Source organism: Ceratotherium simum, chromosome 29, assembly GCF_057802395.1.
Source record: "Ceratotherium simum simum isolate JZ-2026a chromosome 29, ASM5780239v1, whole genome shotgun sequence".
Taxonomy (NCBI): domain Eukaryota; kingdom Metazoa; phylum Chordata; class Mammalia; order Perissodactyla; family Rhinocerotidae; genus Ceratotherium; species Ceratotherium simum.
This window is the reverse complement of record NC_141928.1, coordinates 20,014,007-20,035,967: the sequence shown is the minus strand read 5'-3', so window position 1 is coordinate 20,035,967 and position 21,961 is coordinate 20,014,007. Positions and strand designations below refer to the sequence as shown.

Here is a 21,961-nt window from a genome sequence, read left to right as displayed (position 1 = left end):
ACATAAATCTTATCATGACAGTTCCCTTGCTTAAAGCCCTTGGTGAACCAGGACTCCCATCTCCCTTAGGATAAAATCCCAACTCCTCAGGGTGGCGTTCAAGACCTCTCCTCCATCACCAGTGAGATGATCTCCCTCTCACATCTGCCTTCTGTACCTTAAAGAGCTCCTCTCACCTTTTCCAGCTCCCTCACTCCTAGTCATCCTTCACAGTTCAGTCCAGGAATCCCTCCTCCAGGACCCCTTTCTCGATGTCCCTTCTACTGTTGGGCTCAGTGCCCCTCCTTTGGGTTCCCCCTTCACAGCATTGGCCACACTGTGTCATAATTCATTTCACATTCCCCCTCCTAGGCTGTGAAATCTTTGATCACATCTTTAATCTTCCTTGAGTTTTCAGCACTTGGGACAGTGCCAGACACTTAGTAGGTGCTCAGGAAATGACAGGGTATGAGAAAGAGCCACGATGAGCATACAGGCCAATTTTCCAAATGAGAAAACTAAGACTCAGAGAAGTCATTGAACCACTCAAGGCAGCACAGCTGGTGTTGGTTGAGTCGGAATCAGAATCCAGGTCCTCCCTACTGTGGACAGACTGAATCCAATAGGCACTACCTGAAAATCCTTGATAGCGTATACTCACGAACGTCTGTGTCCCCGGCTCCTTCCATCCTCGACTGCCAGGGAAGCAGAAGCCAGGGCCGGAAGAAGCAAAGGCCAGAGATTACCACGGCCTCACGCAGGCTGATCAACTTCCCTCTCACTCCCTTACATAAAACTGTTGCTAACAGTTACCCAAACTGCTGAGCCAAATAATATTCTGGCCGTGGTCATGTTATCAAACTGAAACCCAGTCTGCCTAGGGCCTGCCAAGTACCTTTCATGGCCAGTTAGTATTTAAAGGAGAGGAAAATGTAAATTTATCAGACGAGTCAAGCCGTTCTGTTTGGCAACTGGCAGAGAGGGCTAGACGGAAAGGAGCAGGGTATTGCTTGTCGGCTCAAAGAATGAGGGAGCGCGTGCCAAATGGGCTCCTCATACAATTGACGTTTCTAGTTTGTACTGCAAATGAATTTCCTCTACCCTCAGAGCAGGGGCCCGAGAGCCAAATCTAGTATTCACCTCAGATCCCCTCTTGCTGCCTGTAAACACAGCAGCAAAGATGGAGCAGGAATTCTTTGCTTTCCAAACAAGTTCCAGATCCCGGCAGGAAAGGATAGGGGCCATTGTAGGGGAAATTTGCATACTCCCTTCTCGCTGCCACTAAAAGCAAATTGACAAATGAAACCTCCACTTCGTTCATTCCTTGGCAGTCAGGATGACGCTGGATCTGGACTCTGAGTTCGAATCCTGGCTCCACCACTTACCAGTGGAAGGACTGAGGCAAATTATTTAACTCTTTAAGCTTCAGTTTCCTTGTGCATAAAATGGAGGGAAACAATACTACCTACTTCACATTTTATTTGTCAGGATTAAATGAGGTAATGAAAATAGGGTATGTCTATGAGTTCCTCCTGGAATTGTGCAGTGCGCAACCGGTGCTGCCATACATGGCAGCCCTGGGGAAGGCACAAATGAACTAGCCTGCCTTTAAGGTCACTTCTAGAGGAGAGAATCCCTGAAGCTCCATGTGGACCCCTACAGCACCTGTTTGTAGGCAACAGTTTGAAAGTTAACCCTCTGTTGGCAGCTAGCCCCAGAAAATCAGAAAAGGGGACACCCATCATGCATGAGGCCAGGATGTGGGGTAGGGAGACCAGTATGAACCATAGAGACACTTGATTTCTTACTTAAATAAACCTGTAGGATATATAGACTCTAGACTAGCATTTCCCAGTAGAACTTTCTGCTATGATGAAAATTCTCCATGTCTGTGCTGTGCAATATGGTGGCCACTAGCCACAGTGGCTATGGAGCCCTCAAAACATGGCTATAGTGATTGAGCAACTAAGTATTACATATTATTTCTTTTTAAATAGTTCAAATTTAAATGTAAACAGCCAGGCTTGTTTAGTGGCTATCATATTGCACAGTTCCACTCTAGAATATATAGTGTTAATATCCCTGTAAACCAAGACAGAGAGCCTTCATAATCACCGCTTTGTATTTTTAAGTGTTCCCTGGATGCCACACTGGTGCCACAGACTTTCTCTCATTTTGACAACTCACAACAAAGATTTGGAAAAGAAACGATATCCCTATTTTACAGATGAGGACAGAAGGCTCAGGAGGCTGAGTTCTTGCCCACGGTGAGAAGTCAGTCGGTGGTGTTGACTGACTCCAAGCCCTGCTCTTCCCGCTGCCTCCAGAAAGTTCCAGGGCAGGCTAGTGGCAAAGGCAGGAATTCCTTTGTCCCAGGTGACTGGGGACAGGTGCTAATTGTGTCAGCATTTAATCCTGCTCAGGCGCTCTTGAGCTATCCAAGGTGATAACTCAGGCCCCATTCTGCATGAGAAGCGCAATGGGGGCTTTGCAGGTGATTAGGAGATGGGCCATCTTGGGATGGGGACAGGGTTTGCGGGAGATTCACGCACAGGGGCTGCAGCTGGAGAGGAAAGGCTAAAGTTACCCTGTGGATGAAGTAATGCACTTTTTTTGTGTGTGTGTGTGAGGAAGATCAGCCCTGAGCTAACATCCATGCTAATCCTCCTCTTTTTGCTGAGGAAGACCGGCTCTGAGCTAACATCTATTGCCAATCCTCCTCCTTTCTTTCATTTTCCCCCAAAGCCCCAGTAGATAGTTGTCTGTCATAATTGCACATCCTTCCAGTTGCTGTATGTGGGACGCGGCCTCAGCATGGCCGGAGAAGTGGTGCGTCGGTGCGCGCCCAGGATCCGAACGCGGACCGCCAGTAGCAGAGCGCGCGCACTTAACCGCTAAGCCACGGGGCCGGCCCAGTAATGCACTTAATGGTGGGTTTCAGCAGCTCAGCAGGAACAAGAAAAGAAGGGTGGGAGTGGGATCAATAACGCACCCCGTTCATTGCACAGATCACAGCCGGTGGCTGGAAAAGCCTTTCTTCCACTAGTGGTGTGCAGCTGGCCCCTGCCTTTAGAGGCTCTGCTGTGGACACAGCAGAGCTCTCGCATGGACAATGCCTCTGCAAGCAGGGACAGCCTCTATTTTCAGCGTTGTCAAATGCTTACCCAAGCACCCAGGGCTTCCTCGAGGAAGACAGAAACATCACAGACCCATGTGATGTTAGAGGTGGGCAGAGATCCCCCACTGCAACCCACTTATTTTATAGATAGGACCACTGGAGCCCAGAGAGGGGAAGGGACTTACCCCAAGTCACACAGCAAGTCACCAACAGAGTCAGATCTTAAACAAAGTCTCAGATCTCCTTACCAAGTCATTGCACAAGCCATATTTTCTGCCCATCCTTACTCCTGGGGCTACATGTCACTTTTGTACCTTACTTGGAGGAGCAAAATGCATGTAAGGGCATTGACTGGGAACAGAGGCACGTAATTAACAGCAGCTGCAAATTATTGAGCATTTATTTCATGCCGGTCACTCGGCTAAGTGCTTAACACAGACTACTTCATTTAAGCCCCACAGTATCTGGCATTACTGTCCCATTTAGTAGATGGAAAGCTGAGGTTCAGTGAGGAAGTGTGCTTTGCCCATATCACACAACACAGGAGTGGAGGAACAGAGATTCTTGCTATTAGGTCAAGCTGCCTGCAAAGCTTAACGATTTATATCCTGCCCTGCACTGCCTGGTTCTGTCTTGCTCTGATGCTGCCACATTCCTCTCTGCCATTATTTTGCTTATTTTCATTTCTACTATGGAGAAGAAGTCTAATTCTCCCTCTCCTCTCATCTCGCCTCCCCTCCCTGCCTCTCCTTCTCCCTCTGCTCCCCCCCATTGGAGGAAAGGCACAGAGACTTACAGTCAAGACCTGTAAGGCTCCGGCATTGGCAGCCTCCATGACTTGGGCACATTGCTGCCCCATTTTGGCGGCTTCCATTTCTAAAATGAGGGTGATGGTTGGGTTGATTCTGAAGTTCCCTCTAGAGACAGTACAGCAGAGCAGTTAAGAGCCTTAGCCAATACTTAGAGAGCCTGGTGTGTGTGTGAAGCTCTAAATGCTTCACATAAACTAAGTCATTCGATCTTCGTGATGACTTTCTCAGGGGGTGGACTCTATGCCCATTTAACAGTTGAGGAAATTGAGGCGTAAAGAAGTTAAGGAACTTCCCCAAGTCCACACAGCTAGGAAGTTGCAGAGCTAGAATTTGAACCTAGATAGTTTGGCCTAAGTCCATGCTCTTAACCATTACAGGAGCATCATTTAAAAACTCACTTTTTTACTTCCTAGCTGAGCCTCAGTTTTTAAATCTGTAAAAGGGATATAATTTCTACTCTATTATGTTGTTAAAAGGATTTTTTTTTTTTTTTTGGTGAGGAACATTAGCCCTGAGCTAACATCTGTTGCGAATCCTCCTCTTTTTGCTGAGGAAGATTGGCCCTGGGCTAACATCTGTGCCCAGCTTCCTCTACTTTATATGTGGGACGCCTGCCACAGCATGGCTTGATAAGTGGTGCATAGGTCCACACCCAGGATCCAAACTTGCAAACCCCGGGCCGCCAAAGTGGAGCGTGTGAACTTAACCACTATACCACCAGGCCAGCCCTAAAAGGATTTTTAAATACCTGTAAAACGCTTCACACATAATAGGTATTTGATAGTATAATTATTATATACCTTCAGCTCTTTGTGGACCTGTGTAGCTAAAGAGAGTTTGAGAGAGCACAACATGCTGTTTTACAGACAGATGCACAGGCGCAGAGAGGCAAAATGTTTTGCTGAAGAATGCTCAGCCTTCTTGTGAGAGATTTCACCTTAGCATGCAGGATTGTGCATTCAGAGCCAAATACACCCAGTGGGTTTCTTGCCAGTGGTCTTTGGTCTTCCCAGATGGGACCCCCAGCGTCAGGTCTTCTATGGTCAAACTAGACTTAATATCAAGGATCTACTCTGATGATCTGCACCAGCTTGTGGGCAAGCCCTAATGCACTAAAATCTAGTGCTAAAGGAGGATTTAAAAATCCAGGGATGCTCCGGAAAGTCTGCTACGCAGAGGACACAACAAGAGCAAATGTGTGGAGGTGAGAAGTGAGAGATGTTTGCAGGAGAGACCAGGTGACCGCAAGACTAGAAGGAAGGACATGTGCATAGTGAGAGATGGGGCTAGACATGTCATCTGGGTTCTGCTGTGGAAGCCACGGAGTGCCAGCCCACGAGTATGACTTGTTTGGAAGGCTGAAATGTCTTAGCAGAAGGGTGCCGTCTTTTTTAAAGCAGATTTAGTCAGCAGCAGAAAGTACCAGATGAACTGAACAGGAGGGAGGGAGACTGGAGGCAGTAAGACCAGGGCCTTTTTGCTCCCACTTTCTATGGGGGAGCCTCCCCAGTCTGAAATTCCCTGAGCAGATTCTAGCTAGTTCTAATACATTCTCTGCTGCAAACCGAGCTCTCCAGCCAGCTCTGGCCCACGTAGTGCTGAGGTCTGCAGCCCTTCAGGGGCTGGAGGCCAAATGCATCACAGGCCCAGGCCAAGGCTCCAGGAAATTGGGGTCAATTTCCTACTCCCCCGAGGGCCCTGCAGAATCATGAGGCCTGGGGTCTGGGGCTCCTGGAGGGAGAGTCGGGGCTCTCTGAAGCCACATGAAACTGCCTAAACTTTCCCTGAGCTCACGCAGAACCTCTAGGGGTGGACTCTGCAAGTCATCCTACAGCTGCGTGCTCGGGATGGGCCACCCTTCTCTCATGGCCACAGAGGTTTCCACTGCAATTGGACCCTCCTCGTGCTGGCCCACGAGAGGCCCAGAGAGGGGCTCCCTTTCTCTTCCGAATCCTGTCTTCTTGCAGCTGTTTTCTCAGACGGGAGACCTTCAGCCTGCATTAGCCCTTTCAAAGAGTTTACTCATTTCCTCACGCACGCCGTCATTCATTTATTCCCTGATTCCCTCATTTCTTCATTTACTCACTTTTCATTTATTTCCTCATCCATGCAGTCATTTATCTTCTTGTTAATGAAAGAAATTCATTCCTTAACTCTCTACCTACTCACCCTATCTTTTGTTAAACAGATAGTTCTTGAATGAACAAAAATATCTGTTAATGAATGAATGGACTGAGTGGCCAGGACCTATTAAACACTGTGGAAGACCATGAGGACACAGGGATGAATAGGGCACCTTGAGGAGTGCATCATCTAGGTGGGAGTAGATGATGAACAAAGAGGCAATGTGTGCCAGAGACCTTAAGATAGTATGCTCTGCAGAATTGGAGTGCCATTGGACAGGATGGTTTGTGCCAGATAAGGTATTTGGGCAAGGGGTGGAGGAACACAGGAGATAGAAGGAGCAGTGAGCACATAAGCATGGAGATATGAAACAGCATATGGGGCATTAGAGAATGCAGGCAATTTAAACCAAAGTTCAAGGGCCGGCCCCATGGCTTAGCGGTTAAGTGCACATGCTCCGCACGTGCACCGACGCACAGCTTCTCTGGCCATGCTGAGGCCGCGTCCCACATACAGCAACTAGAAGGATGTGCAGCTATGACATACAACTATCTACTGGGGCTTTGGGGGGAAAAAAAGGAGGAGGATTGGCAATAGATGTTAACTCAGAGCCGGTCTTCCTCAGCAAAAAGAGGAGGATTAGCATGGATGTTAGCTCAGGGCTGATCTTCCTCACAAAATAAATAAATAAACCAAAGTTCAAGGTTGGTGGTGGTGCTGCAGGGAGCAACAGACTGGAGAATCAGGCAGAGTTAAGGCTGTGAGGGCTCTGGAGGCCGGACACAGGAGTTTGAATGGAAGCTGAAGGGCACAGGAGCCATTCCACAGACTTTTGCACTGGTGGAGCGTGATCAGCTTCTCTGGCCTCAGGTAGAGTTTCTCTTCCTATCATAAGCTTGAAGGAGGGAAAGAATATACAGCTTGTTCTCGGATAGATGGACCGCCCGTGCAGAAACCACCCATGGTTCTCTATTCCCAACGAGTAGAGTCCAAACTCCATAAGCTGACATTTAAGGCCCCACACCTGATCTGCCTCACCAGCTCACTGTCCCTCATTTCCTCCCTTGGGTCACAAGACCAGAACCACACAGAGGGCTCTCTTGCTGCTCACCCTACTTCCTTGCATTGCATATGTCTTTTGGTCTTCCAGAAATGTCCTTCCATCCCTGTTCTGCCTGTGAGTCTATGCATCCTTAAAAACTCTTTTCCATATATCACCTCCTCTAAGAGGCCTTCCCTGCTTGCCTCTTCACAACGGGTTACTCTCCTCGTGTACTCACAGCACTCTCACCAAGCACAGTGACACTGACGTGACTGGCTGCTCACATGACTTTCTCTCCGCCCGTTCACTGGGGCCGATACTGGCTCACTTTACTTTTGAACCCCACATTGCTGGGCACAGAGTGGGCACTAAGAAATGACCCTTGAATTCAGGGGCAGTTCTGAAATTCCTACAGAGCTGGACTTCTCATTAGAATCTTAGACACTGAAAGGGAGCTCGGAGAAGAGACCATGTCTGCAAGCTGCATTCTCCTACCACTTTGCAGAAGATTGAGAAACGGTGTATTGCCTATTTCAAAGAATTGGAGGAAGGGCACAGAGAGATGTATCCCCACACCACCCACTTGGTTCCTTATTGCTGGAGTGGAATGGAATGGAGCAGAAGGGAGGGAGGGAAGGGAAAGGAGAGGGAGGAAGTGCCCTGGAAGAGAAAGCGTCTCAGCTAGGCCAAGGTTGCCTGCTTAGCATATGGCAGAGCCCTGACATAGGAGGCTTTCTCATTGGCTAAGAGAAAGCAAGCATGGGTGCGTACCTATCTCCTAACAGCTCCAGGACCCATGCCCTTACTCAGTGCACTAGGTGGGGTACTTTTGGGCCCCTACCTTCTCAGTTAAAAAACACAACCAGCAAAATAAATTCCTCTGATTGAAACCTGTGAGAGGCCACTAAGCTAGGACTTAGGAAACCTGGGAGTTAGGCTCTCTGGGAAGCTTTGAGCAAGTTCTTCCCACACTGAGTTCTCAGTTTCCCCATCTGTAAAATGGAGATATTAACAATGCCTCTATTTTAGGGTGATTGGGTTTCCACCATTGTTAAGAAATTGTTTCAGAACACTTTCAGAGCTCTGAGGAGATGAGAAATTGTTTCCTCTTTTATTTGGAGAGGCTCATTATGTTGAGGATGGGGGTCTCTCTTGGTCCTGACTGTGTTTCCGTGGTGTTCAGGGACGTGGGAGCAACATCATCCACTGCCGGAAGGATGGCACCTGGAGCGGCTCCTTCCACGTCTGCCGGGAGATGCAAGGCCAGTGCTCAGCCCCGGACCAGCTCAACAGCAACCTCAAACTGCAGTGCCCCCAAGGCTATGCCATAGGTATGAGGGGCGCATGAGGGTGAGCAGTGGGAGGGGCAAGTCCTTCCGGGAACTCAGCGCTAATGCCTCGCTGCGAAATGGGGCACCTCTACTATGTGAGGCCCTGCGTGAAGCACTGGGAAAACGAAGATGAATGACACCAGACCCTGTCCTCCCAGAAAGAGAGGTAGGGCCAGAAATGTTGGTGAAGCAATGGCGGGTGATTGTACATAGTTACACCTGAGTGCAGAAAAGCTGACCAGTGCCTCGGGGAACACAGAAGGCTCCCAGAGGAAGGGATGCTTATGCAGGGATTTGAAAGAGCTAGTTGGGCAAGAAATGACATTCCAGACAGAAGGAACCATGTGGCAAAGGGAAGGAAACGTGAAAGCACACATCATATTTCGGAAAGCAACCGTGGTTCAGTGTGGCTGCCTTTATTATTAATCTTAAAATTTGCATAATACTAATCATTCATGGGTACCTATGAGGGTCAGGCCCTGACCAGGAACTTTAGAGGCATTATATCTTATCCTCTCAATAACCTTGAACAGATGAGAAATTGAGACTTAAAGGGATAATAGAACATGCCCTGAATCCTGAGATCTCTCCTACTCCGAAGTCTGAGTTCTTTCCATGGCCTCTCAGTGGCCTCCAAAGTGAGGAGAAATAGCATTTTCAAAATATTATTTGTGTGGTGATAGGCCAGCTCGTAAACTGCTCACAGTAAGGGGAGACAACCTGGGGTCTGATGCCAGGCATTTGCCTGGTTGAAACCAGGCATCTGGACAGATGCATTAATCATGGGCTCCGAGGCTTTCTGGGGAACTGGGCGTGCATTGAGTCTGACCTCAGTTGAGGGCAGTGACGCTGACCTCTTGGGTTGATTCCCTAATTGACCATGATGAAAAGCCCAGGGAATTGGACGTCCTTTCTCATGGCCAATGTGATTTATGGGACAATCACCAGGGATGTCTGGAGCAGAAGGTTATCTGTGCACACACTCGCTCCCAGTCACACAGAGCCAGCATGTTCTGCACCCAGCAAAACCAGAGTTATCACTTCATGTCCAGAAGCCAGGCCCGCAGTCGGAGGGTGGAGGTGTGTGTGGCCTGACCGCCTCCTTTTAAAGATGGAAACACATAGCCTCAGAGCACAAAACTTCTTCATCTAAACTTAGAGTAGGAATCAGCACTCTTGCATTTAGTCCAGAGCACTGTCTTCTGCGTGGGTCAGAAAACACCAAAGCACATGCTCTTTCTGATGATTCAGAAGGTACTTTAAGATCCTACCGAGCCACCAATCCAGAGGACCCTGACCAGGAGTGTTGCAGAGAGGTGGGATCTTGTAGGGCCTGCCAATAAAGGCGTTCTAGAAGATTGGGGCAACAGGTGTAGCAATGGTAAGTAGCATTGGCTGCTCCATCCCAAGGGCTTTCTCTTCTCCATCATTCCTGATGGGTGTGTGTGGCTCTGGACACTTAAGTCTATGATGGGGTCCCTACCCCCAACTCAATCAGGATATACAAGTGAATATTCAGTCATACTCATGACTGGCATTAAGTGGCCCTGGGAGAAAAATTCTGATTAAGTGACTTTTATAAAAAAAAAACCTATAAAAACAGATTTCCTACATGTCTACATCCACTGAAACATTCAAACATATTCACACATGCATAAATAAACACAAGCACAAATGCTTAATAGCCAAACATAGACCCAAACACACATATCACGCAGTAAACTCACGCCTTGCATGTACATATCAGCCAAATACCACACAAATACATCACTCACACAAACACACACAGCTATACATAGAACACACACGTGTGACATGTAAGTACACATATGTCTTGAGTACAAACATGTCTTATGCCCCGAAACATATCAAACTCAGAAAGATGCACCAAAGGCATCTCACAAACATAGCACACACACATGTTCACAAATGCATTACATGGCCACTTTGTACATGCATTGCATGCACGTGTCACAACCACACACTAATGAGCCATAATGCTTGGCTCTCTACTCGCCCTCAGAACAGTCTAGAGGTAGGCAGGGGTGGGACAGAACATTCCTTTACCCATTGAGCTTTTTCATGGTTGAAGCAGAAAGAGAAAGAAGTCTGTATGACATTGGAACCTGAATCTCCTTCCCCTCCATGTACCCCATGTTCACGGCCATGCAGCCCCTATTATGACTATGGTAATGCGGTGTGGGGGGGCACGTGGGGGAGAGCTAAGGGAGAAAAAGCCACGTGGGACACTGAGGAAGACAGTGAGAAGGAAGGAGGGAGAGCAAGTTTCTCTCCCTGACTCCCAGTTCCCTTTTCCTCTTCACCTGCCTGGCTGAGCCCCTCCCTGGGGAGAGCCCACCTCACCAAGGAGAGAGATTGTAAACAGGAGTGAGGTAGGTGTCCGCATGTCTTGGGCTTGGAGGCTGGAGGGCACATTCTGGAGCCACCCAGAGCGGCTCCCTCTGGGCCCCTCCCCAAGCAGCATGGGGAGGCCCTATGGCAGTTAGGAGCCCTCAGAAAGTTGCTGCTGCCACCATGGCTGCCACCTTCCCTGCTCCTCCGGGGAAGGAGAGGTGGGGGCCTGGTGAGATCACTCTCTGTAATGATGCCAATTAGGGCTCATATATCACAACACAGCAGCCTGGTCTTGAAGCCCAGGAGCTGCACGTGGGGGAGGGGAGTGCAGAGGAGGGAGATGCAGAGAAAGAAATTAAGACGTGACTGCTGCATAGGGCAGCAATGGCCTCCTGTGTTGACTATATTTTTTCCTTTTCTTCCCTTCTTGGGATAGGATAGCCTTTGTCTATTTCTCAGAGGCTGCATCTTCTTTTTTCAAAAGAATTTTATCATCGCAACCTCACATCATCCTTGCTCCCTAAAACCTCCTTTAGAACTGATCTCGTGACAAACACACACCGCTGAGTCTCTCCAACTGCTTGGCGGTTTCTCCCTTATTTTCATCACTCATCTTTTTTGTCTTTTTGCATTTGCCCCATATCTTTTCTCTCCTCTGGCCCTTCACCCCTCTCTGTCCCTCTCCACTGCTGCCTTCCTTTCTCTTTCCTCTGTTTGGCTCCCCCACATCCATCGCTGGGCTTGGAAGGCAGAGAGACATGGGGTTTCATACATGGCACTCTACTTGCCAGCTCTGTAACCTGAGCTCTGTGCACTTGGCTCTTTCACCTGTGACATGGATGTGGTGACACCGGTCTCACAGGGCTGGGTTTGCAGGAGAATGTGGGACATATGAAAACCACCTGGCAAGGAATCTCCCTTCTTCTGGGCTCAGTGTTCCCGTGTTTAAAGTGAAGAGGTTCTAAACATTGTCCTGGACCTGCCACCCCGCCTTCATTGCCTCTGAGTCCTTGTGAGTCTCTTAGACTGAAGAGGATGACGAGATAGTAACAGGAAGGGCACGGGATAGATAAACTATATATATATATATGTGTGTGTGTGTGTGCATATATATATGTGTATATGTATGTGTGTGTATGTGTGTCTATATATATATATATATAGACACACATTATATATGTATAAACATTTGGAAGGGAGCCTTTATAATGGCTAATAGAATATTTTAAAAAAAGAGTTGACTGTCTCTTGTGAACCACTTAGTGTTCGAGGGTGGTCTTGGCATTAAGGCAGGGGAGTGACCTCCTTAGGGCCCTGGTCAGATTCTGACACGTCAGTTCTTTGCCAACATGAAGGAGCACCTTTTAGGAATCCTGGGGACATCTCATGGGATAGGCTTGATTTTCAGGAGGCTTCAGAACGTGTGAGGTCAGGGTAGAGAATGAGTGAGGCAAATTACGGTCAACTTGCCAAGCCACAGCTTGAAAGTCAACTATCTTCACCGAGAAGTCCCTGGACTGAGGGCTTCTGTGTACTAACCCTGTCCTTGTTAGTCATCCATGTTCATTGACTCATTACCTGATTCATTTTTTCATCCCTTTATCCATTTATTTAATCATTTATTCATTCACTCATCCATTTATGTACCCACTTCCTCCTTCATAAGATACTTAAATGCCTATTCATCATTCACTCACTGTGCCATCCGTTCATTCACTCACTCACTCATTTCCTCATCCATCTAGGCATTCACTCACTCATTATCTCTTTCATTCATTTCACAAATACTTAGTACTTGCTAAGTACCTACCATCTGCCATGCAGAGCACCAGGCTCTGGGCATAGAACAGGGAGCAGAGGGAGTGCTGGCCTCAATGGAGTTTACAGTCCAGCAGGGAAGAGAGCTGTTGATATAACATGACAGTAACCAATGGGAAGTGATAATTTGACAAATGCTGTGATGGGTGCCTATGATAGGGTTTGGCCTGTCAGGAAAGCATGGAGGCCTTCTCTGAGCAGGCGGCCCTTGGACTGAGGTCTGAAGGATCATTAGTAATGCACTAGTTGAAAAGTAGTGGAAGGGATCTTGCAGGCACAGGGGAGGCATGAACACAAGCCCTGTGCAAGGAGAAAGCATGGGGCTAAGAAGCTGGTGTTGCAATCATGTGCTCACCATTCACTCAGCTGATGCTTACTGATCAATCCCTGCATGTCAGGTACTGGGTCAGGCTCAGAGATGAATGGACCTCATCCCTGCCCTCCCAGGGCATCACGGTAACTATGGAAAGGAGGCACAAGGGGGTAAGGCCAACACTGGAGCCTCGTCAGTGCCAAACACTGCTCTCATTCGACTGCAGAAATCAGGGCAAGCTTTTCAGAGGATTTGAACTGGGTGTTGAAGAACCCATAGGATTTGACCATGAGAAGGCAGATGGGGGGATGATTTAGGAGAAAGGCTGAATAGGAGCAGAGGTACAGAGGCGAGGAAGTGTGAGACTCAGATGGAAAACCAAGTGCAGTTCAGTCTGGTTGGACCAACCAAAGCGTGAAGGTGGTTCACGGGAGATGAGATTGACCAGACTATGGGAGGCCATGAATGCCAGGCAAGGAGGATTGGACGCTGTCCTGGATGTGGGGAAACTTGGAAAGGTTTTTCAGTCAGAGGAGGAGCATGACCAAACTGGGCTCAGGGCCGAAGAGCATGGCAGTGGGTGCCAGCTGGATTGGAGACAAGAGAACGGAGTCAGGGAGACCAGAGGAGGCCCTACTGTGGAGTTCACTCCTTCCCACTGCCCTCAAGGCTGGGATGGCCCAGTCCACTGGGGACCAGGGAGCAGCAGGGCCCACACTGTAGGAGAGCAGCCCGTGGGCATCAGCAGAATGCACTCTGCTTCCCCTCAGGGTCGGAGTGTGCCACCTCATGCCTGGACCACAACAGCGAGTCCATCATCCTGCCGATGAACGTGACCGTACGTGACATCCCCCACTGGCTGAACCCCACACGGGTGGAGGTGAGTGAGCGGGGCTGCCTACCTGTGGCTAAGGGGAGGGAAATGACCTTGTGGAGTGCTTACTGTGCCCTGGTCCTGCATCAGTCCCTTTACATATGTGAAATCAGCTAATCATCACACCTGCTCTGTGGGATGGGGACTTGTTCACAATCATTTCTCCAGTCCTTAAGGATTTAATAGTTTCCCTCTGTCAGGTCATATGCTAAGGACCTTTTATTTACTGTCCCACTGAATCCTGATGACAGCCTAGGTGTAAGAGGATTAACGTCCCTAGTTTACAGATGAGGAAACTGAGACACCAAGAACACATAGGTAGAAGGCACAGAGTCAGGTCACAACCCTGTGTCTGCCTGACTGGGAAGTCCATACTCATAAGGATGGTGCTATATCGCTTCTCTAGGATAAGCTTCTGGAAGGCCTTCCACATACCACAGCCTAGATTCCTGGTATCTTTCTCCATGCTTTACTTGTTTGGTAGAGAGCCATTGATATGTGATATGGAGAACCAGGAACACCTATTGTTTATGAAGCACCTACTGTGTTTGCATGCCCGGCACTTGGCACACAAGGCTGCATTTAAACCTCAGAATGGTTGTATGGAGTAGGGGGCATTGTCTGCATTCTCTACTGCGGACGCCAGGGTCTCAGGGGTGAGTCATGGGCCCGGAGTGAGGCCTGGAACTCTTCCCATGGTGCCAGGCTGGCATGCCCCCCGCCAGAAGACCATGTAGGCCCCTGGCAGTCAGTGTCATTGTCAGGTTTGCTTTGGGGCTGGCCGCTCCCATTTTCTTTCATGTCACCTGGATCAATCGGGGCCCCCAGAGCTGATGGGGGACCCTACTCTTGTCCTCCAGGGCAGCACGGATCCCAGGCCTCATGTACCAGCTCTGGGCACTGGCTCCTCAGCCTGGAGAAAGTGAGAGGAGGCAGGGGGTGCGGGGCGAGGTTCAGCTATGTCTCTCTCAACCAGCCTTTCTGCCAGGCGTGCTGGGAGGCCTCGCCACCGTCTGCCCTGCTGCTGTAGATCACACTCCGGATAGCCCGGCAGAACCCGATACTGGGTGTCCTGTTTCTCAAATGAGCTGAGGGCATGGCTTACTCAGCACTCAGGGCATACAGATCTGGCGCTGGACCTGGCCAGCCCTCCTCTCCCCTAAGCACCCAGCCTTCTCCTTCCCTCCTTTCTCCTTCCTCTTGCTCTTCTTCTACTGCTCTCTGCCCCATCTCCAACTTTATTTCCTTTTTCCTGCCTCTATTTTCACTGTTTCTCTCTTCCCTGTCCCAACACCTCTGTCACCTTGTTCTGCCTCCCTTCTGCCCACGCTCTTTCCCCTCCGTCTCCATCCTCTCTGTGTCTCTCTGTCTCTCTGCCTCTTGCAGGCATCCATGGGACAGCTCTGTTTCCCTAACTCAGGCTCCTTCACCTGTTTCCTCTACTCCACATGCCTTCCCTGCTCCTCACCCAGAGTCCCACATTGATTTTCACCTAACGCTCCAGTGAGTGCTGATATGTGGTCCCACCCAGGAGCACACACGGAGCCCGTATGTCAGAATCTCAGGAAGCTGGAGATCATCACGCACAAGCCCCTCGTGGTACAGATGGAGAAACTGAGGAGCAGAGAGGGAGGGGACCAGGCCAGGGTCACACAGGAAGCAGAGCTACGGCTCCGAGCTCTCCTTCCACACCTCCCTCCCCTCCCTCTACCCTACCCTGACTCCCACATGCCCAAAGGCAGGGGACTTCCACTCCCACACAGAGCAGACACAGGAGACCTCCCTCACACCCCAGTCCCGGAGGTCTTGGCCTGAGATCCAGACCAGGTTCCCCTGGCCCAGCTCCCACTCACCCTTCTCTCTGCCCCCCCCCCCCCCCCCCCCCCCGCCGGGTGAATTCCCACCCTTCCCTCTGTGAGCACCGGGCACTAAAGAGTTCAGTCATAATTCACTGTGAAATAAATCCAGGGATTTGAAAGCCTGCAAGCCCCCCTCCCCAGTTGCCCACCCGCCGCCTGCCCGCCCCAGCCCCCACCCAGTTCCCCGGTCTGCCGGCCTTTATTGATGCCGGCCTCCGGAGAGAGCCGTAACGAGGTTCAGACCTACACCGGTCTCCGGAGGCCTCATTATCCAGGAGGAAAAAAATGTGGCAGAAAAAGGGAGGAGGGCGAAGGGCAGAGATTGATGATTTCCAGGAATAAGGCAGAAAAGCTGGCCTCCGCTGCACCCTTGCCCCTGGTGTGGTGAGAGCTATAGAATAGAGCTGCTGCTGCAGGCGTTGCCAGGCTGGAGCAGGCCCTGGGTGGCTCTGCTTTCTGAGGGTCTGCCTCCGAATGACAGTGCAAGGTAGATGCTCGGGGACAAGGCTCTGCTCCTCCTGTCACCTTGTCCCCAGGGTAAGAAAGTGAGAGGCGAGACCTCACATTTAATGGATGTCTTCTGTGAACCGGGCACTGGATCAAGCACCTTTCATCCTTTATTTGCAGCCCTCGACCCCTCACACACACACCCACATACACACACCGCCCTATGACCTGCGTACTAGTCTCTCCATTTTTCCAATGGAGGAAACGGAATCTCAGGGATAGAAGCCGCTTGCCTAAGGAACTGAAGGGGCATTCAGGTCATGCTAATGCTGCAGTTTACTCCCGGTACCCATGCAGCCTCTGTTGAATGTACAATGATAATAATAAAAGCAAAATGTTTACTGATTGCTTACCAGGGATGTGCTTGTAAATGGTTAATGACTGGCTGTCCACAAAAAACGAACTCTGCTTTGTAGCATTTGCTGTTTCCTGTGGTGTAAATGTTCCCACCATGGCAGATGTCATGTTTTCCAGGTTGCTGTCACTGCACAGAAGGTTGGGAAGAGATGGGCACTATTGCCCCTTGTGAGCCCATGCAAGCCGGCTGCAGCCCACCACATGCTTATCACATGACAGGCTCTGTTGTAAGCATGCTACACATATTGACACACATGAAGAGACTGATGACCACTTAGATGAGTGGAATATCAACAGTGAGGTCATGCGTTATGACTAGTGCCTTTTGTGAAGGCAGCCTGGGGTCATCTTATTCACCATGTACGCCCCTCTATGCCTAGCAGATAGTAGATGCTCACTAAATATTTATGACTGCTGAGTCAGCTGACCAAGGTTCTAGTTCAAGCCCAGGAACCTTCTCACTGTATGTCCTTGGACAAATCCTATCACTTTTTTAGGCCGCACTTTCCCCATCTGTGACATGAGGCTAGGCCCAGATGGAGAGTCACAAATTCAAACACCTATGGGAACCAGGCAAGTGGAATAAATGGGTGAGGCAGGCCAAGTACATCATTTTGTATATTAAATACCTAGACAAATTATTAATAGTAGCAGTAATATTTACTATAAACATTTCAGACAGATGGAAAGACTTAAAGAAAATATAACAAACACCCATGTACATACTCCCCAACTTAAGAAAGAACATTTTACAAATATAGTCGAAGTTCTTTTCTTCTTATTGAGATACAACTTACATGCTAATCTTAAGCATAAAGCTTGATAAATTTCTATGTTTGTGTCCACTCATGAAACTACTACCCAAGTCGGGATGGGGACCTCTCCAACTCCCCAGAGAGGCCTTCCCTCCCCATGCCAGGCAATGCACCAGCCCCACCAAGGTCACCTCTATCAGTTTGCTTATTTTTCTTTTTTATTGAGGTATAATTGATCTATAACATCATATTAGTTTCAGGTGTACTAAAACTTTTTAGTTTTACTTTCACAAAGGAAAACATTCTGTCCCTTTATTTTTTTAAAAATTCTCCTCCTCTGAAGCCCCACCCACACACATACATATGCACTTTTGAAAGTGACAGGGAGACAGAGAAGTCTTCCTCTAATCTAATAAATGAGACAATACAAACGCAGTGATAGATGGAAATGTCCCTCAGGCTTGCTGCTGGAGACACTGAATGGAATGGTGGAGACTGTGGTGAACTGTGGAAAACACATGTTGCTTCCAAAGGGGGAGACTCTAGCCTAGTGTGGCAATGTGGAAATGTAGGTCTAGTGTGGCCAGATTTTCCATTTTTCTTGAGTACAAGAAATCTGGAGTCTTTAAAATATGAAATTTCTCATTTTTTTTTAATATTGGCAAATAATTTTGACTTCTGTTAAGCACTTTGTGTGCCAAACCAAACATTTCTGTGGGTTGTGTAGCCTGGAAGTTGTTGGCTTACAACTTTTGGATGAGATAGACTCTTCCAGCCCTGAACATCTAGAATTCAGGGTGGCAGCCTCTCTCCTGCCAGCTCCTAAGGAGTACCTCCAATCTGCCCTGCCCTTCCGCTTGTTCAGGAGTGCTGGGAGAGTTTCCCAATTAAAAATGCAGCTCACAACCTTAGAGGTTGGTAGTTCCTCTCAGTAGCTGGGACCTTGGCTTTTATTATGGCTTCTGGAAAAAGGATAGAAGGAGGAAAGAGAAGAAGAAAGGGAGGAAAGGAGAAAAGGATGGAGGGAAGGAGGGAGGTAATTAAGGAAAGAAAAGGGAAATCACAATTTATTGAATATCTATGATATGTAGGCACTGTTTGTTAGGCAATTCCATATACGCCACCTCATTTTGTCTCTACTACACCCCAATGAGATAAGTTTTATCATCATTTTACAAATGAAAAAGCTGAGGTTCTGAGAGGTTGTCACTGCCCAATTCATATAGCTAATGTGGTTTAATCAGAATTTGAATCCAGGGCTAATTCTCCTGCATTCCGTCCTGCAAGGCAACCACCTTACACATTATAAATCATAAACATATGCAACATTTGCAGACGAAGATGCAGAATTCATTCCTTGAACAGAAGGCAGCACTATGGAAAACCCTGCCAAGAATCTAAAGTTCACAAGTAGAATGGGTCTGAGGGAATATGAAGTCCAGTCTCTCTGATGTATAGAAGGAGATACGTGCCCTGGAGGGGAAGCCCATAGATAGAGAGATGTGTCCAGAATCCAGCGATTTCTCATTCACTCATGGACGCATTCATACATTCAGTCATTTGGTAATTTGTTCACTCACTCATTCAAAAACATTGATTATGCACCTCCAAATGGCAGGCATTCTTCAAACACAAGGGATACAGAGTGGGAAATGCCTAGGCTTTTAAAAAGTTTACCCAGAAGAAAGCCAGAAGCTCAGTAATTGATATCAAAAGGCAAAAATAAGTTAAATGATATAAATCACTCACAGAATGTCCCATAAATAAAGCAAAAAATCAAGGAGGAAAGAGGGCTCATGTTACAAGATATCAGAAGGAGTGTCAGACATGGCCCTTAGGATGAGGAGGCTCTCTTAAGATGCTTTCTCACACGTCTTCGGCTCTGCCTGGCGCCCATCTTCTCTAGGCTTCATCTTTCAGGCATTGCCCCCCTCCTACATTTATCTCAAAGCCTCTCTACCTTTCTGAACCTTGGTCTTTCCATTGGTCAAAACGGTAAGCTATTTTATACTTATAGCTTCAAGGACTAGGGGAATTTGAAGGAGAGTGTAGTGTTGAAAGTATAGACCTGGAAATCAGACAGATGTGGGTTTAATTCTTGACTGTCATTGCCTATGTGTATGATTCCGGGCAGGTTGTTTAACTTCTTTGTGCCTCTGTTTCCTATTGTGTAAACCAGAGTCAAAAATAGTACCTATCTCATAGTTATGGTAAGAATTAAATAGATGAAAGCTCTGAGCACAGGGCTGGGGTGATAATATTGCTTAATAGAGGATTTTGTGTTGATAAGGATGAGGATAATGGTGATAGAGTTGGTGATGGTGCTATGATGATAATGAAGATGATGATAGTAGTGGTGATGATGGAGGTGCTGTTGGTGGTGATGATGATGGTGGTGGTAGTAGTGCTGGTGTTATTGATGATGATGATAATGGTGGTAGTGATGGTGATGATGATATTGGTAGTGGTGGAGGCACGGGTGTGTTTATGATGGTGGTGGTGGTGGTGGAGGTGCTGGTGGTGTTGATAATGATGGTGGTGGTGGGAATTATGGTGGTAGTGCTGTGGTTATGATGATGATGGTGGTAGTGACGGTGATGATGTAGTGCTGGTGCTGGAGGCACTGGTGTGTTTATGATGGTGGTGTTGGTGGTGGTGGTAGAGATGGTAGTAGTGCTGGTTTATTGATGATGATGATAGTGGTGGTAGTGGTGCTGATGATGATGGTGGCGATAGTGGTGGTAGTGGTGGTAGAAGTGATGGTGGTAGTGCTGGTGGTATTGATGATGATGATAGTGGTAGTGGTGCTGGTGGGAGTGATGGTAGTAGTGCTGACGGTGGTGTTGATGATGATGAAGATGATGATAGTACTGGTGGTGGTGGAGGTGCTAGTGGTGTTGATGATGATGATGGTGATGGTGGTCCTGGTGGAGCTTCTGGTGTTGTTGATGATGATGGTGGTGGTGGTGGTGGTGGTAGTGCGGGTGTTAATGATGATTATGATAGTGGTGGTGCTGGTGGAGGTGACTGTAGTAGTGCTGGCTGTGGTGTTGATGATGATGGTGGTAGTGCTGGTGTTGTTGAAGATGATGATGGTGGTATTGGTGATGGTGTTTATGCTGATGGTCATTGCAGCCAGGAAGAAAAGACAGTCTATTCTTCCTTTGCACCAAGACAGGAAATGAAAGCCATCTTATAAAACCTGGTCTGAAAGACTCTGACTGGGCTAGAGGTCTCAGTGGCACCAAGAGGAACAAGGCTGACATTCGAGGGGCCCCATCTGGGATCTCCCAACTTGTGGTATAAACAGCCTAGCCTTTCCTTCAGTGCCTGTCCCCTTTCTCAGGTCTCCTTGCATACAGAGGGGCCCTGTAGTGAGACAGGTGGGGCGTGACCCCTAAGGAATCGTGGAAAATCCAAAACTCTTGGAAAGATAAATAGGCTCATGCAGATAGTATAAAAGTCCTTTTTCTGAACTCACGTCAGGTAAACCTCAACTGACAGAAACTTGTACAACCGCAGCAAGACACTCCTACAGATGGATTAAATTAGCTCTCAAATAAACAGGGGGAGGGATGGGCATCAAATGCCTTGCGGATCCTAACCCTGCTGTTTTCTACTACTTGAAGCATTACCAAACACCCCTGCAACATCTCTGAATTTGGGCTGGGAACAGACTCTCAGACCCAGGGATGAAAGTCTGGTTAAAGTTTCCCAGAGCATGAAAGCAGGTGATTCTCTCCACTTCTGGCCCAACAGCTGGGAAGCAAAGGGCAAGAAAGGTGGCTGAGCTGGAAGGAAGGAACCCTGGAGCTACTCACATTCCTTCATTTGGTCAACATGTATTTGTTTGCTGTGCTCCATGCCTGATCCTGGGGGGAGACAAAGATGTCTAAAACCCAAGCCCTACTCTCAAGAACCTTAAGAAATTGGTCCTAGGTTAACCATTTCCACATCATTTATCTCAATGCATCATCATAACAAGCCTATGAAATTTTCAGTACCCATTTCACAGATGGAAGAACCAAGCCTCAGAGTGGAAATTTACAAAGCAATTTCAAGTCAGGATTGCAACCACATCTGTTGTACCTCAATGCCCAAGGTGTTTCCCATATATCACCTTGTGTGTGTGTATGGGGAGAAGGTAGATAGTGTCAACAGAGGCAGTAGGGGGCTAGATAGATTTCACATTGCGAGACTGGTTGGTAGATCTTCAAGTTACATTTTTTGTCCAAGATCTTTAATTTAATTCAATCTATGCCAAATTGGTCCTCTAAACTAGACACCGCGCTAGGCATTGTAAATGCTCTTCTGATGCTCTAGAAGACAGAGAAGTAAAGAAAATATTGTCCATTGATGAAATCTCTATTTTGAGATGGATCCATTCATGTGTAACATAAATATTTACTGGGCATCCTCCATGTGCCAGGCACCATTCCAGGCATGGAAGACCCAAGGGTGAACCGGAGATGCCATAAGGCAGAGAAGAAAGGCACCCAACCCAGTATTAGCCAGATCATCACGAAATTCCCTTTGTTCCAAGCTCACCAAGAAACCTAATTACAGTTTGGCTCCCATATAGGTCTGCCCTCAGGGAGAGAATGGGCTGGTCACATGGATTTTCCACCTTCTGGCCCATGTGACTATTCATTTCTTAATCAAAATTAATCAATTGACACTTAGCCAGGAGAGCAAGCCCTGATCATATAGACTTCCA

At 48.1% G+C, this 21,961-nt stretch overlaps 1 protein-coding gene across 1 annotated transcript in view; it reads left to right on the top strand.

Moving 5' to 3' along the window:
- PAPPA (pappalysin 1) overlaps positions 1-21,961 on the top strand; it is a 240,959-nt gene that overhangs the window by 195,096 nt on the left and 23,902 nt on the right. Inside the window, exons 18-19 of the mRNA XM_087419210.1 lie at positions 8,259-8,406; positions 13,663-13,772. Of these exons, the coding sequence (XP_087275336.1) occupies positions 8,259-8,406; positions 13,663-13,772 (258 nt within the window). The remainder of the gene's footprint in view (positions 1-8,258; positions 8,407-13,662; positions 13,773-21,961) is intronic.